Genomic DNA, 14,598 nt, shown 5'->3' with positions numbered 1-14,598 from the left:
ACTGTCTACCCATTAACCAAGCTGCCAATCAGTTAATTCAAACACAAAACATTTGCAGCCACACTTAGCAGCTAGGATAGAGGGGAAGGAGAAAATGAAAGATACTAACTTAGGAACCAGTAACTAAAATGCTTTATAGCTTTAGCTAGAACCTGTAATGTTTCCAGAATACCCATTTTAATTTTCAAAGCTTGCAATAGCATTATATCAGCCATTTTAATTAAAGAAACACCACACTCTTGAAGAAAGCAAGGGAAAAACTTTGTGGGCAGGGATTTTTAATGAGAAATACCATAGTAACAAACCACGTGATAATTTATTCTGTTAACTATTACATATTGAGACAATTTTACATTAAATAATGACATTCACAAAGATGCATATAAAAAGGATTGCATTTGCTGTCATCCTTTTATCTTTTGAGTCACGACCATCAGCATATCCCCACTCCACACAGAACACCACGTCATTTCTCTCTGAATTAACCAACAACAGATTCACTGTACCTGATAGCACTTTTACTGTCACATGAAGGGGACAGTCCAACAGTGCTGACTTACTACTATAAATTATCAGTGTGCTGGCATGCAATTTACCAGCAGCTTTCTACAAGTGATCATGGCAAGGACAAATTGGCTTCATATGTATTTCAGCAAAGACAAAGCAGCAGATAAAGAAAATCACAAACAGGAGCTGTGTCAGAAAACTCCTGTGTCTGTACAGCACCTCACAGCAATGCAACACAGTGATAAAACAAGATGTAATGAAACAGTGTGTGATGTTCCTGTGCTCTGCAACTTTATAATATTTACTACAAGGACAAGTGGCAGAGGAGAGCTGTAATCAATATTTAAGGGGAAGCTTTCTCTAAAGTAGAAATTCATGCAGAAACTATAAAGGGACAACACAGATAACATTATTTCTGGATAATAACAGCATGTGTCAGGTTCAGTATGACACTAAAAGCCAGACAGGTGAGAAATAATGCCATAAGCATCCTGTAGTAAGGCACTCAAAACACCGTGTTAAAAGTACCAGAGACCCTAAATCCCATCGTATCCTGGCCTGCTAACCCTGAATATTAACGTGTGGGAAGAAGATGACCCAAGATCCCAGGTATGCATTGACTTACAGACATGTAATCATCACTTTTGCATTGGCAGGTAAAAGACTGTGCTGGTACAAAATAATCAAGAAAGGACATATTCCATGAAAACAGTGAAGAAATTATCATATTCCCAAAACTGGGAAGCAGTGCGTGTATGGTGTGCACAGGAAAGCTTCAGTGGAAACATTACTTTCCTTTCCAGTAAGTGAATGCTGCCATGGGGGAGGTAAAAATGCTCTAATTGGAAGCTCCCCATCCCAGCATTAGGAAAACTGTCTCCCCCTCCTTCACATGCCTACGAACAAGGGACTACGAGAGAGAGCCAAGACAGCGCCTCTCTAAAAACAAAATGTTTACAAAGAAGAGAGGAAGCTGTCCAACCTGGTTCTCCCCAGCACAGACACAGCAGCACTCTCGGGCAGTGACAAGGCTCTAGTTGTGCTCAGAGTTCTAAAGCCATTTCTTAAAACATGATGCAATACATAATAGTGAAATCTGATGTGCACCTCCGTAGCACTTGGCTAACAGTACCACACTGCCCCCTTATGTGTAAATACAGGGCTAGATTGAGCAGGTTTAGGGATAAATATTTGCTTCTGAAACATTCAAAGGTACCAAAACTTGAAATGCCATCTTTTCCATGGACTAAGCATTGCATTTGGGCTCCCTGGCAAACAACTCTCCGCCAAGAGGTTTCAGCATGTTGTTTGCTATGCCACATTCCACAGCTGTGTTTATTTCTACAGCCTTATCCACAGATCTCTGCTGAAATTAGTGGTGGTGAGAAGAAAAGTATTTCCCAGGGATACTTCATAAGAGATGAACTTTCTTGTGTGGTTCTAGGTGGCTTACAGAGGTGGCTGAGAATTTCTTCAGTGTTTCTTACTAGTCTCTCACAAATTTTGTAATATACTCTTTTAAAACTATTATCATGAGAAATTAGGAGTCACAAAGGCAAAAGACAAAAAGACTTTTTGCTCTTTAAAGCAGTTCATAGTTGTGTTCATCCCTACTTTGGTATCGTTTTAGGCCTTTTTATTAGGAAAACAAAATCCAACCCAGTCCTAACTAGACATTTTTCAGCAGCAGCAACATCTTTCTGTTGTAGGCCAAAGACTCAGATCATACTACAGTTTCGCTAAGGAGAGCATCTGAAAAGCAAGCAGAACATCAACCTCCACCTTCAGAAGTGCACATACAGCCCTCAGCTTATCTTTCTTGCTTTATTTTCACTTAAATAGACAAATGTGTTTCATCATGGTTTGGATATTTGTCTGCTGCACTGACAGAAGCACTGCTAGGTCTGCCTGAGAATTGAGGGAATGGAGAGCTGCTTTATTTAAGCTGTGGGGAGAAATGCAGGTTTTGGTTTTATTCAAATTTGCTTCCAATCTTTTAACTATTTAAACATCACTGAAGATAAATGTTTCATGGTTAATAAAAGGTGCCGGCTGTGAGTGACCTGTTGTCAGAAGCCCAATGCATGCACACAGAGGACAGAATAGAACATCACACACACACGATATGAGCACCTGAAATGGCCCCAGCAGCACTGAGTGCTGGCTGACTTGCACAAAAGCACGTCCTGGGACCACAGGTGAGCAAGTTTAGGAGTACTGTCCTGCACTACAAGCAGCTGCTATCAGATGCATGGCAAGGCAATCACACGTATCCAGTTGGAGGGAAACTCTCCCAAGGAAGAACAGATTGAAATGTGCTGTTTAAGAGATGATTGCTTTGCTGCTCAAAAAACCACACTCCCTGAAGGTCAGATCTACCACTATCACTCATCTGGACTGCAGAAGTCACCACAGCTTAGACTAATTTCTGTAATAAAGACAAGAGTGAGGTGTGCTCATTGAATTACATCATTCTAGAAGCGATAAAAATATACTAAGCCAACCTCAAAGTTTAAAGATTTCACAGTCACCTCCAGTGTTAACACAGTTTTTGACACTGTGGTCAAACTGCATGAGATTTATAGACTGTCAGTTCTCTACAATTTAGTTCTCAAAAGCTCTGGCATCCTGCTATTGACCTACCTGGGAGTAAACTCTGAAGCTAAGTGTAACAATTTACACTTGGGAGAAGACTAATATATGTAGCACTCAAAATTTTAATCCAGCAACAAATCCCTCTGTTAGTCAGTCCCAGTTAGTCCACTACTGCAAATGCTTCTCTAGGTCTGATCTTATATGAAAGTAAAATTTCAAAGTGCACACCGAATGAACCAGAGGATGAATCTCCAAACCTGCAGCGTAAAAGTTACAACAGAAAAGATGAAACTCTGGTGGATCAATTTAAAACTCTGGTAAGTCTGACCTATTTCTCTCTCTATGTAGGAGTATAAAATGGATGCTTTACAAGCCTAAACAAATCACAAACCATCTTGGGCATACAGCACTAATAACAGCTCTGTCTAGAGCAGTGAGCCCAAGATCATCCCTACATAGAACCATTCCAATTCCTAAATCTGTGTCCCACAGTGTCTATGGCAGCATTTCTTCAGAGTAATGAGCCAAATTCAACATATTATCGTACTGTACTCTACCAGCAGATCCACATGGCAGCAGCCCAAGCAATTTTGCCAGATTCCCCTTAATCTGCAACAACAGTGTTGGACTCTAGATCCTGAGCTCTTACGAGAACTGATTTTAGATACTGAGAAAATTCACGGCTGGGAGGATTCACCTTGGCCTATTCCACAAGTTTATGGCTAGATGTATAGCTGTACATGGAAATGTAGATTAGATGCTGCTGCTACAAGAGAATACTGATCTGTTCGTTCTGGTCTCAAGCAGAACTAATTAATGAATTTCAGTATGTTTGCCAGGAATTACTTGAGGAAAAGACCCAGACATCAGGTCATCTCTGTCTGCTTTGTTTCACTGGGGTAATTAAAATTTCCTCTAAAAATCAGTGGGAAGCAAACAGCAAGGACAGAGCAGGGTGAAAAAGAGGGGAGAAAAAAATGGAGGTTTAGTAATAGAACTAATGAAGATAAACTTATAAGAAATCAGTGAGATTTCTTATAAGAAAGCAGTGCCATGGTTTTGTTTCAAGAAAAAACCCCTATCACTTTCATAACACCAAGCATCCAGAACATGCATCTATATCCTTGGAATACACAAAGGCAAACCAGAGCACCAAAAGTCACTGTGCAATGCAAAGGAAGCTAGGACAAGCAAGGTTATTCAAAATTCTTTGGAATTCCCCAAATGGGATAGGCTTCACTACAACATTAGTATGTTGTGGAGAAGAGTATTTCTCACTATAAGAACAACATACATTTCTATTTGGGCAATTCCCCTACAATTCCAATTTGATTTGCCATTGTTAAATAAAAGATACAAACACAGACACTTCCACTAATGTTCATTGAATAATATAAAACATCTAGCTATGACATATGTACTGCTCTTCCCTTACACATTTTATCCCTAAGGTACTCCTTGCATTTCCATGACAACTGGCTATCATACATGCTGATCAAAGAATATTTTATACAGTAGGAGTTAATGGGATAGTGCAAGGGGAGCTTATCACCATGGTCTTTCCTCGACCTAGCTTCGTTTCAGTGTAAGGCAAGTCCAATTCAGGTTAAACCCAGCAAACTGCACAAAACCAAAAATCATATATTTTTATTAGAGACAAAAAACACTAAAAAAATGGCAACAGTCTTTGTGGCTCACAGTTGTGCTCTTACTCAGAATAATTTTCAACATTTTTTTCCTCTTAGGATAATGAAGACAGTGGCCATACCCTGCTTTTTGCCATTTTCTGAAACCAAAGCAGTCTTTTATGTCCAATTACAATTTTACTGTAGATATCAGAATTTCAGAAATTGCAAGGTGAAAACAAGCATCCTAAAACACTACTACAATAGTTCAGCCACTAATTATAACCACTAACCACTAATTGCACACTAATTGTAATCCATTTTTTAACAGCAAAAACCACATTCAATAAAATGAAAAGTTCCAGGGTTTTTATTCCCTATTTGAAGGGATTACAGAAGCTAATTGGAGTTATTAAAAGTTTAATCATAATAGAAGTTACAAAATATCAATTTCTAGAGTGCAAGGACAAAAGTTTTATTTCAAAACTGATTTCTGCACCAGTTCTAATAATTTTATACAACTTCCAGAGTACTGAAATCTTTTTTAAAAATATCCTTTGTTATTGTAATTTCTTACTAGTTCATATTTTTACTTTTCTATGGACAATGTTAGATCAATATGTTACATTCCTGGTTTTAGTCAAAATATCTATTTCTTTTTCATGTTCACAAACACAATTCAATAAAGGAATTCTTGATATCGAAACAGAGTATGTGTTCAGTGTACAAAATGTGATTAAAGTTGATTACTTCTAGAATTCATATTCAATATTTTTTAAAAGTTTACAAAATTCTCCAAGAAAAATTACCAACAACTTCATCAGGATTCTTAAATAACTTACCTCCCAAATGTTACCATCATGTCCACTCCAATACAGATGTGCCTGCCTCAAATTAGCTATCCTGTATTTTGCACTTCAACACTTGCATACTGTGAAGTATGATTTGCTGTGCACTGCTTTCTGAGAGTGCACAAGACGCAGATTTTCTGGGGCTTTGGAGGCTTGGATTCAGCTACAAACCACAAAATACATTTATATACTATTCACAACCATTGTATTGGTGGGTGGGGGGTAGAATCAGATCTAGTGCTGAAAACTACCTGTGGCTCAGTCTCTAGAGGGCCACCAACCAGAGCCCGTCAATAATGCCCTTGTTGCTGCCTGGCACACACTGTTGAACTGCAGTGCAACAGTGGATGTAGCCTGGAAAGGAACCAGGTATAAGTCAAAACAAGAAACAGGAATCATCCCTGGCTGTGAGCCAAACCACAAAGCTCTCTAAATAAATAAATTAAAATTGAATCCATCCAAGGCAGTCTTTTCTTCGTTGCAGAGATATCATTTGCTGAGCCCATCTACCTGGCAGCTGGACCACCCCTAACTAAATGAAACATTGCTTATAGGGATTTGTGGACACTCTGAGCCTCAATCTCCTTCTGACTGGAGTATCTGATATCTCCTCTTCTTATACAAAAACAACTGGAGATCTATACAATCTGTAAACTACAAGAGTGACAAAGAATCCAGGAAGTTTCAGACAGACCTGATGTATCAGTAGACTCTAATAATTAGTCACTCATCTGCCCTGATTGCCTTGAACTGCATGGGTCAAGTTTTGGGATGAAAGGAAGAACCTAAAAGGCCTGCAAACACAACATTACAGTCTAGAGGACATCTGCAAAGGAGCGGGAAAAAAAAAAGAAAACCATACCAAGGTTAAGAACGCACGTCCTTTGATGGCTGGCGAATTCTGAGTTTGTTGAGTCAGCCTTTCTAAAAGTAGCACTCCTGATACAAAGACTGCAGCTCCACCATATCACATCACACTCCACCTTTAACAATTCATGAGAAGAACACTCCTGATGCAGCCCATTCACTGCTATCAACCACTCCACTTCAGCCATAGAGGGAAATGAGAGAGTTAACCACATACCAGGCTGGGAATAACTCCACATTTGCCCACTGCACCAGCAGGAGCAGCAGTTTCACCTTCTCTTCTGTGCTCACCTACTCTAACTCACATCAAGGAGAGTATTCTAAAAAGGTTACCTTTCCCTGTCACACACAATAGCTATGTATATCTTGTTTAGATACAGGAACTACTTAAAATAGCAGAGAAATGCCTCAAAAATTAAAAGATTGAATAGTCAATCTAATTACCTTGATTTCTAAAACATCATACACTTCTCAAAAGAAAATAATGCAGAAGGAGAATGTCTGCATGTATTTTCTTTTACAAAGAGTGTGAGAAGTCCTAAGAAGATGAAAGATGGCACTTGGAAACCTAAGTCAAGACCCAGCAAAAACAACAACTATGGCCAAACACAGCACAGGTATCTCCTCTTCATTTGCAATAAATATATATATATGTAAAAACATATATATACATGTGCATATACACACAAGACCACCATTCCATATCTATATATATACATCTATTTTACTGCAGATTTTATGAACAGATAATTGAGTATAAAAACCCACATTTTACCCCCTACCACACTGTCACCAAGCAAATCATCAGAATGAAATTACAAGATCTTCAAGATTATTGCAAATGACATGGTTCCAACTGCAGCCAACCTTGCAGCCTCACCAGCACTTTCTTTTTCACAGATATCCTTGCTGTCATTACAAGGATTTATACCATCATTGCTTTTTCAAGTATTTTTTGCTCATTGTTTTTGTTAAAATACATTTTTTATCTTGCATTATGACTATAGGCTCTTTGGAGATAAAGAACATGCTGTTCTACTGTATGTCTAATGAAATATTGATGCTTTATTAGTGCAAGAAGCATGCACTTGAAAATATTGGAAATAAAAGTATTATCAGCTGACTGCCACGTATTTTCAATACAAAAATATTTAATGGTTTGAAATATACTAGCCCTTCTGGTAAGGCAAAAGCTTTCTAGAATTCCAAAGAGTACATGCAAAACACATTATGTCACACAGTTTCTGCATAACAATTTACTTTTTAAACTTTTCAGAAGCACAACAACTTTTCCCCCCTTCAAGTCCCTTGCAATATTTTACAGAATATTTTCTTTTACTAACAAGATTTTATTTAGGAACATCCATTTTTGCTGTCTCCATAAGGACTTCTCCCTTGCTGCCTCCTCCATACATGCAAGCACAGCACCCTGACCATCAAGACTGAAGCAAATATTAGTCACTTGAATTCCACTCCTTCTTCATCCTTTCTCTTTACTTAGGAACATTGCTTGTGGGCAGCACATGATGACATCTCTATCACTTTGAAATTTTGTATGAAGTCAAGGAAGGTTCCCCCAAATTAACTGTAAATAAGGTAGGCAAATCAACAAGTCAGAAATCTATATAACTATTTCCATGCACCATGTGTTTGTAGCACAGCATCTCAGAAGGTCTCTTCGACCCCTGAGATCATGACTTTTGTTTTGATTTTCTTTATTAATATAATATGATTTCTCACAGTGCATGTTCTGTTTCTTTTGGACCAGTCTAGCAGCATACCAATCCAAGTATTGATCCAGACTGCCTCTAATATCATCAACTGCAGTCACAAACGTGAGTAGAGACTTGATATTCAGTCTTCTTACTATGCATAGAGCACATTTAGAAAACTGGAGTCTTTTAAACAACAACAACAACAAATATTTGCAGTTCATTAACCACCACATGTATGTGTCTTACATGGAAGGGCTTTATGCTCTCTACAGGGCAGAGAAAGGATTTTAAGAGTTTGCTCACTCTGCAGTGGAACAAAAGAGCTGCTCTGACTCCTACTAGAACTTCTTTGTTGTGTCTGTTGCCCTTTCTGCTTGAGACTCAGCCAATGATTAAGACATGTAATTAGAATTAAGTTCACGAACAGTTTCAATGACACTTCTGATTAGTTACATGCTTCAAGTTCGGCACGTGCTGAATACCCTCCTGAATACCTTCACGTGTTTTCACAAACTCTGTGCTAATGGAGATATTTTCATGTCATTTTCCCCCCTCCAAGTCCAACGTTTGTTGACTTGAGAAACATTCACCTTGTGGAGGTTTCAAATTGCTGCACCACAGCGAACCACCATAATTACACTGCATTGCTTCTTGGTCCTGCTTTGCAGCCAAAGGCAACGCAACAGGAAAGCTGAAACAAACCCTCTTCAGTAACTCTTATGTGTCCTTTCAAAAGATCTGCTCTGTTGCCAAAAAACAGTATTAAGTTTATGTGGTGGTGTGGCATTCCACCCTGAAAAGCATTTACCTGCAACAGAGCTGCGGGATTGCCAAGGGGACACTGTGCTGCTTCATGCTCTAAAACAAACCAAGTTCACCCGCTTCCATTCCTTCTGTCTCACGAATATTGCATGCATTATGCACTGTAATACGTTTTAAGACAAGATTTTTCAAGGATTACTACATGAAGTTGATGTTGGCTTAAGAGCTCAGGAGTATTAAATTCTTCTCTTCCTTTTCTAGTTTAAAAAAGAAATCATGAAAGCGCCCAAAGTATGAAGAAAAAAAAAAAAAGCACTTCATTAAAAAGATTCCCCTTAAAACTATTTTCAACATATCATAGCTAAGCCAGAGACATTTTGTATAAAATACGTAAAATCTTTCCCCTTTATAGAAAGATTGATAGAGAAACGGTATCTGCCTTATATATAGGAAATACTGAGCTTTTCAGCTTGAGTGTCTTTGAGATAATTTTGCCCATAGGTTGTTTGAATTTGAGAAAAAGGTATCTTTTACAAAGCCTATTCCCTTTCCTCAGATTCTGGTCTTCCAGTCTCCAGAAGGAACTTCTAGATCTAGCCCCTCACTTTTTTCCTTCTAATTTTCTTTCATTGTAATCTTAATCTTCTTTCTGTTTTTATAATCTTGCTATTTGTACTCACTATTCTTTCCTCCCCCATATGCTGGTTTAAATATTCCAGTCCCACTGAGATTTTTATTCCAACCTCCTCCCTCATCTTTTTTCATTTCTTAGGGTTTTTTTTTATCCTGGTGCCTTTTTTTTCCTTCTTAAAATAATATTCAGGGAATTGAGAAACCAAAATGGTTCACATTAGCACTGAGGCATCTCTAAATGGCAAATAAACAAGCCCTTTGAATAGTGACATTCACTCCAACAACATACTCTACAAACACTATAACAAACAGCAAGATAAATGTGCATGCTCCTCGTGCTGCCGTGGCATGATGGACCAACCTTCTTCCTCACCACAAGTCAGAGAAAAACCAGAAGAGCTAAAATGTCCAAAATTTCCAATCTGTTAAGCCCATGGGAAGAAAAACTAATTGAAACCCTTGAAACTCATTTGGAGGAGGCAAAGAAGAGAAATCAAAACCTTTTCTTTGGGCCAAGTTGACTAAGACTTGTCATTAGAAGATTACCTAAAGGCCAAGATTGCTCCAGGCAGTGTACAAGCACAGCTGCAGTCAGCTCCTGAGCTTGGTACCTCAAAGCAAAATAAACATAATGATGAGACACAAACATGAATTCCTTGATGCTTCTTTAGTGAAGGGAAAAATACAGGACACAAAATCTGGCTATCCTTCCCCCATCTGGCTGTCCTTTCCCTATAGCCATAGGACAGAAGCAAAGCAAGACATTTTATGGGTCTAATTATCCTCTAGATTGTCCTTGCTTCCACAGCAGGTGGTTCTGACAGTCCTGAGTAAAATATCTCAGCTGGGGTCTAGAGTTTGTCTTTTTTCTTTCAAAGCAGAGATCTGCTTGTGCAGCTCACCCTCTAAGTGGGCACTGTGAAATACTCAACCTGAGAGAGACCTGCCTAGAATTGACAAAAGCTAAACAATTCCCTCCCTGATGCTCCTCTATCCCTTCCTACTCTTAATCATTGTGCCATTCTAATGCCATTTAAGCAACACATCAGGCTGTATGGTCTGGCTTCAGTGTTCCAATCTCAGCATTTTGCAAAACATCCCCTCCTCAACACACAGTAATTGGTTCACAGCCACAAATTGTATGTACATATGCAGCCTGTAAACAAGGTGGAAGTGGCGCTGACTGGTTTCTAGCCAGGAGGATGTACATATCAACAAAGCTTAACAAAAAAAATAACCCCAAAAATAAACAACAATACCAGCTTATTCACTAAGCATGATACTCTTATCTTAGGGAAAGTCATTGTGTTCAGGTTTCCACACATTCATTGCACAGAAATTCTCTAATTAGAACAAAAAGTGATGATACTGGAATAATTGCACCAGGATTTCAATGCCAGTAACCCAATTATGTGTCCTAAAAATGAACAGTGATTCTCGTTCAAAAAAGCTATCCACAAAACACATAATGGGAATTGATGGAATTTAAAAATATTTGAGGAATCCTAACCAATTTTTACTCTTCTGCCTACCAGGTTTCTGTATTTATATCAGAAGTGCCGATGGCTCCTGCTCCTACAGTTGGAAAGTTTGTTGGTCCTTTCCTTGGCTACAGGGGAAAAGAAATGCCTCTCTGCAGAGTACCAGAGCTGGAAATTACATATGTACAGTGTGAGGGGTCAGTGCACCTCCATCTTGACTCCATCACTTTCCTACAATTCCAAACTTTGCTCCCATCAGCAGAAGCCACTAAAAATTAGCAGAGTTGGAGTAGTGGCTGAACAAAATATTAAAATATTTTAACCCACAACCAGTGACATTTCCTAGGACTTCACCAGGGCTATAAATAAAAATATCTAATGCAAGACTCTCAGAAAGTCTTAAATGCATGTAAATTTAAAATAACAACATAAAATGAACGTTAGACTGGCAATAACCTTGCTTGCCTTTAAAAGCAGGTCCTTGGTCTGCCTTAAACGAAGAAATGTCACTTGTAAAAGCAGCATACTCAGTCTGACTATAAAATTTTTGTGCTTCAATGCTTCAACACACCTCTGCCTTTGTTATAAGCACACAGAGGTCACACATGGGGCTGCCTCCTATTTTGGAAGCAGGTCTGGAATGGGAGAGGTTGCTGCAGGCAGACCACTGATGACAAGTTCACTGTTAGAATTGGCAGTGAAATGACAGAAATCCCTTAAAAAAATTATACCCTTCTAGTTCTAAAGAAGGCATAAAACCAAGAAATTATGGAAAATGAGGCAGTATTATACTGATGTACTTTCCATTCCTCGCTTCTCCACATTTGCAGAGGAGCAAGAAAGGCCACTAATGTCTCAAATGTAAAACTGATGTCCAATTTTAAGAGACATGTGACTGAGCTGGCATGAGAATAGGATGGTGCTAATCTGTGGTGATTTGAATAAACACAACTCAACCTCCACATGTTATTAAAACATCCTGGCTCTGCTTGCTCTCTCTCGACTTTCTTTAATTTGTGTGGTCACCTCAATAGCTTTAAAATCATGAGCTCAACTGCAAGGTTTACTTTCATTTCTAAGATCCAAAATTAATACCATCGCTTACAGCTCTTGGAATATTTATTGCTTAGAACTTGAGCCACATGTGCAGCCCAGTATTTTTCCAACAGAACAATGCCATATCTGCTCAGTGTGCGTGTGAGGACAGCATTACACCCTAAGTCAACTAAGCCAACAAAACCCACCATGTGGACACAGCTATGCCAACAGCAGCTTTGCCCAGCCTGCATCAATCAGGGAGGGAGCATAATTACATTGTCAGAAAAGCCTGAAACATACATTATTTAGAGTAGATAACACTTGACTTAAATAGCCAATTTCAACACTGTTAACCTTTAAAGGAAATAACAATTTCAGTGCTCTAAGTACTTAAGAAAGGAGAAAGGAAAAAGCACATCTTGGGATTTTGCCAAAGCACTTTTTTTTTTTTTTTGACAGTAAGAATTAGGGATATGCTGTCCATCTCTCAGTACAAAGTACCTTAAACATCCAGTTAGAGAAGTCAACTTAGACACACGGGACTCCCAAAGGAGTACCTAAATAAGGAGACAAGTAAATTACTTTCTCACTATTTTTATTTTTAATTTCAGATCCCAGATTACATGCAGTGATATCCTGGACAGTACCTTGTATATGTGAGGCACTCTAGTAACTGGCAACTTTAGTAACAGCAGCAACAACAATTTCTATTTTCAGTACTACCAAAAATACAAAGGCTTAAAATAACACACATTCAGCTGAAAACAAAGGAAGTGTTAATACCTGGCTCTCTCATAATGTTTTTTACACATAAAATTTAGAGTACAGTAAAGTCTTCTTTTTTACACTGGGAACTCTGAGGTAAAATGAAAACATAAAGCAATTAATTTAGACCCTGGTCAAAGTACTTGATGGTCAAAGTACTTGATGGAAGAGCCAGAAATGGAACCCAGGCTTTCTCTTTTCTCATTTTGTATCACTTTTGCTCAGAAAAAAAGCAAATGCAAAATTCACAATGTAAATCTACTGGTGTACTATGCACACAGAAGCACTACCTCTGCCATGAAACATGCATTCTGAAATGTCAGTTCAGCTATGAACACGAATGATTACCAAGGATAAATAACCAAAAGCATACTGTGTATAGACAATATTCTTTAGAATTAAACTGTTAGTTTAATGGCATGCCTAATTCCATGCTTAACCCCAATAAGGCTAGCAGATTGTTTCAGACAATGCTCAGATAGGTGAAAATGTAGCAAAACGTACCTTCTCGTGATTTTCTATCAGGATTTCAACGACAATATTCTGAAACTTCAGATCCATGATGGCTGCTACAGTTTCCTCCTGTGGCCTCATTAAGGTTGGTCCAAATACTACCCCTAGGTTTGCCACAGTCATTAGATTCTTCTTGGCATGTTTTGAAACACTTTTTGAAAAGAATTGAAGGAAAAAACAGGAAACGGGTTATGAAAAATTTCCATTACTGCTGGAAACGGCAGTCTATGAATGAAAACATTGCATTTCCTTAATCTATGTTTTAGAAGTTTGTTTTGTGCAAAGTTTCTTCAAATAAAGTCTTACTAAATTCTGGAAAACTGAAAAGCAATTCTTCCAGTGGCAACTTAAAAACAAAACCAGTCTCTTACTGAACTTAAATATATAAAATACGCTTAGCCTTGGACCAGGGCAAGTGTGAAACCAACTTAAATTTGCTAACAGATCTCCACTATTCCCTCTGCCAGAATTTGCAAAAAGAAAGTATAATGTTCCCTTTCTCACTTCAATCAAACCCTCAGCTGCTGGCAGGACTGCTAAAGTAAATACTTGTATGGCTTCATTAACGTCTTAGATTTCTGCCTTTCCCGCCAAAATATGCACAGCGTGAGTCAAATGTCTCGTCTGCCTTTGCACGTTTGGTTCTTGGGGCTGAGGATGACAGCATCAAAATGGGCTTCAGCTCCAGCCACACTTCACTAAAGCCCTTTGTAGCTAAAGAAAGGTAAAGACAAGAATTCTGACAAGGTAGGAAAGCAGGTCATAGCACTCACTTCGCTAAATGTTTCACCAGAATTTCCAGCATCTCTTTGTTCTTTTCTGGGAGTTTGTGGACTAAGAAGTGAACAGCATTGACTCGAGATTCCGGACTCCCACTTTCTATGGGATACAGAAATAAATATCTCAAAAAAATTAAAATAAAATAAGATCCACAGCAACATAAACCTTCTCCCACCCCTGCATGGAAACATACTGCACACACTTCACTTCACCACTTATGTGTCTCCAAACATAGCAACACTGAACATATGTGCTTGTTTTCACAAGTAATATTGTTCTCGAATTATCATCTTATTTACTTATTTTGAGAACTTGTCTTTCAGTCCACCTGCACAAGGATGCCTTTGTTAATCTATTTTTAAAGTCTGCCAGATGCAGTTATTGTTTTGCTGCATTGCATCCGTGTGCTTAGAAATACACTGCAAGGTGAGCAGCGATGTTACTGGGTGCCACAGAGAAAAACTGT

General features: G+C 38.5%; 1 protein-coding gene across 1 annotated transcript in view; it reads right to left on the bottom strand.

Annotated features, from left to right (window-relative positions):
- Positions 1-14,598, bottom strand: part of ARHGAP10 (Rho GTPase activating protein 10) — a 138,533-nt gene that overhangs the window by 35,152 nt on the left and 88,783 nt on the right. The window contains exons 17-18 of the mRNA XM_063156749.1: positions 14,126-14,231; positions 13,344-13,503 (exon numbers count right to left, since the gene is read on the bottom strand). Coding sequence (XP_063012819.1) covers positions 13,344-13,503; positions 14,126-14,231 — 266 coding nt within the window. The remainder of the gene's footprint in view (positions 1-13,343; positions 13,504-14,125; positions 14,232-14,598) is intronic.

The sequence above is a fragment of the Melospiza melodia genome, chromosome 5 (assembly GCF_035770615.1).
Source record: "Melospiza melodia melodia isolate bMelMel2 chromosome 5, bMelMel2.pri, whole genome shotgun sequence".
NCBI lineage: Eukaryota > Metazoa > Chordata > Aves > Passeriformes > Passerellidae > Melospiza > Melospiza melodia.
Note: the sequence above shows the minus strand (reverse complement) of the source record. Positions and strands in the feature narration are given on the sequence as shown.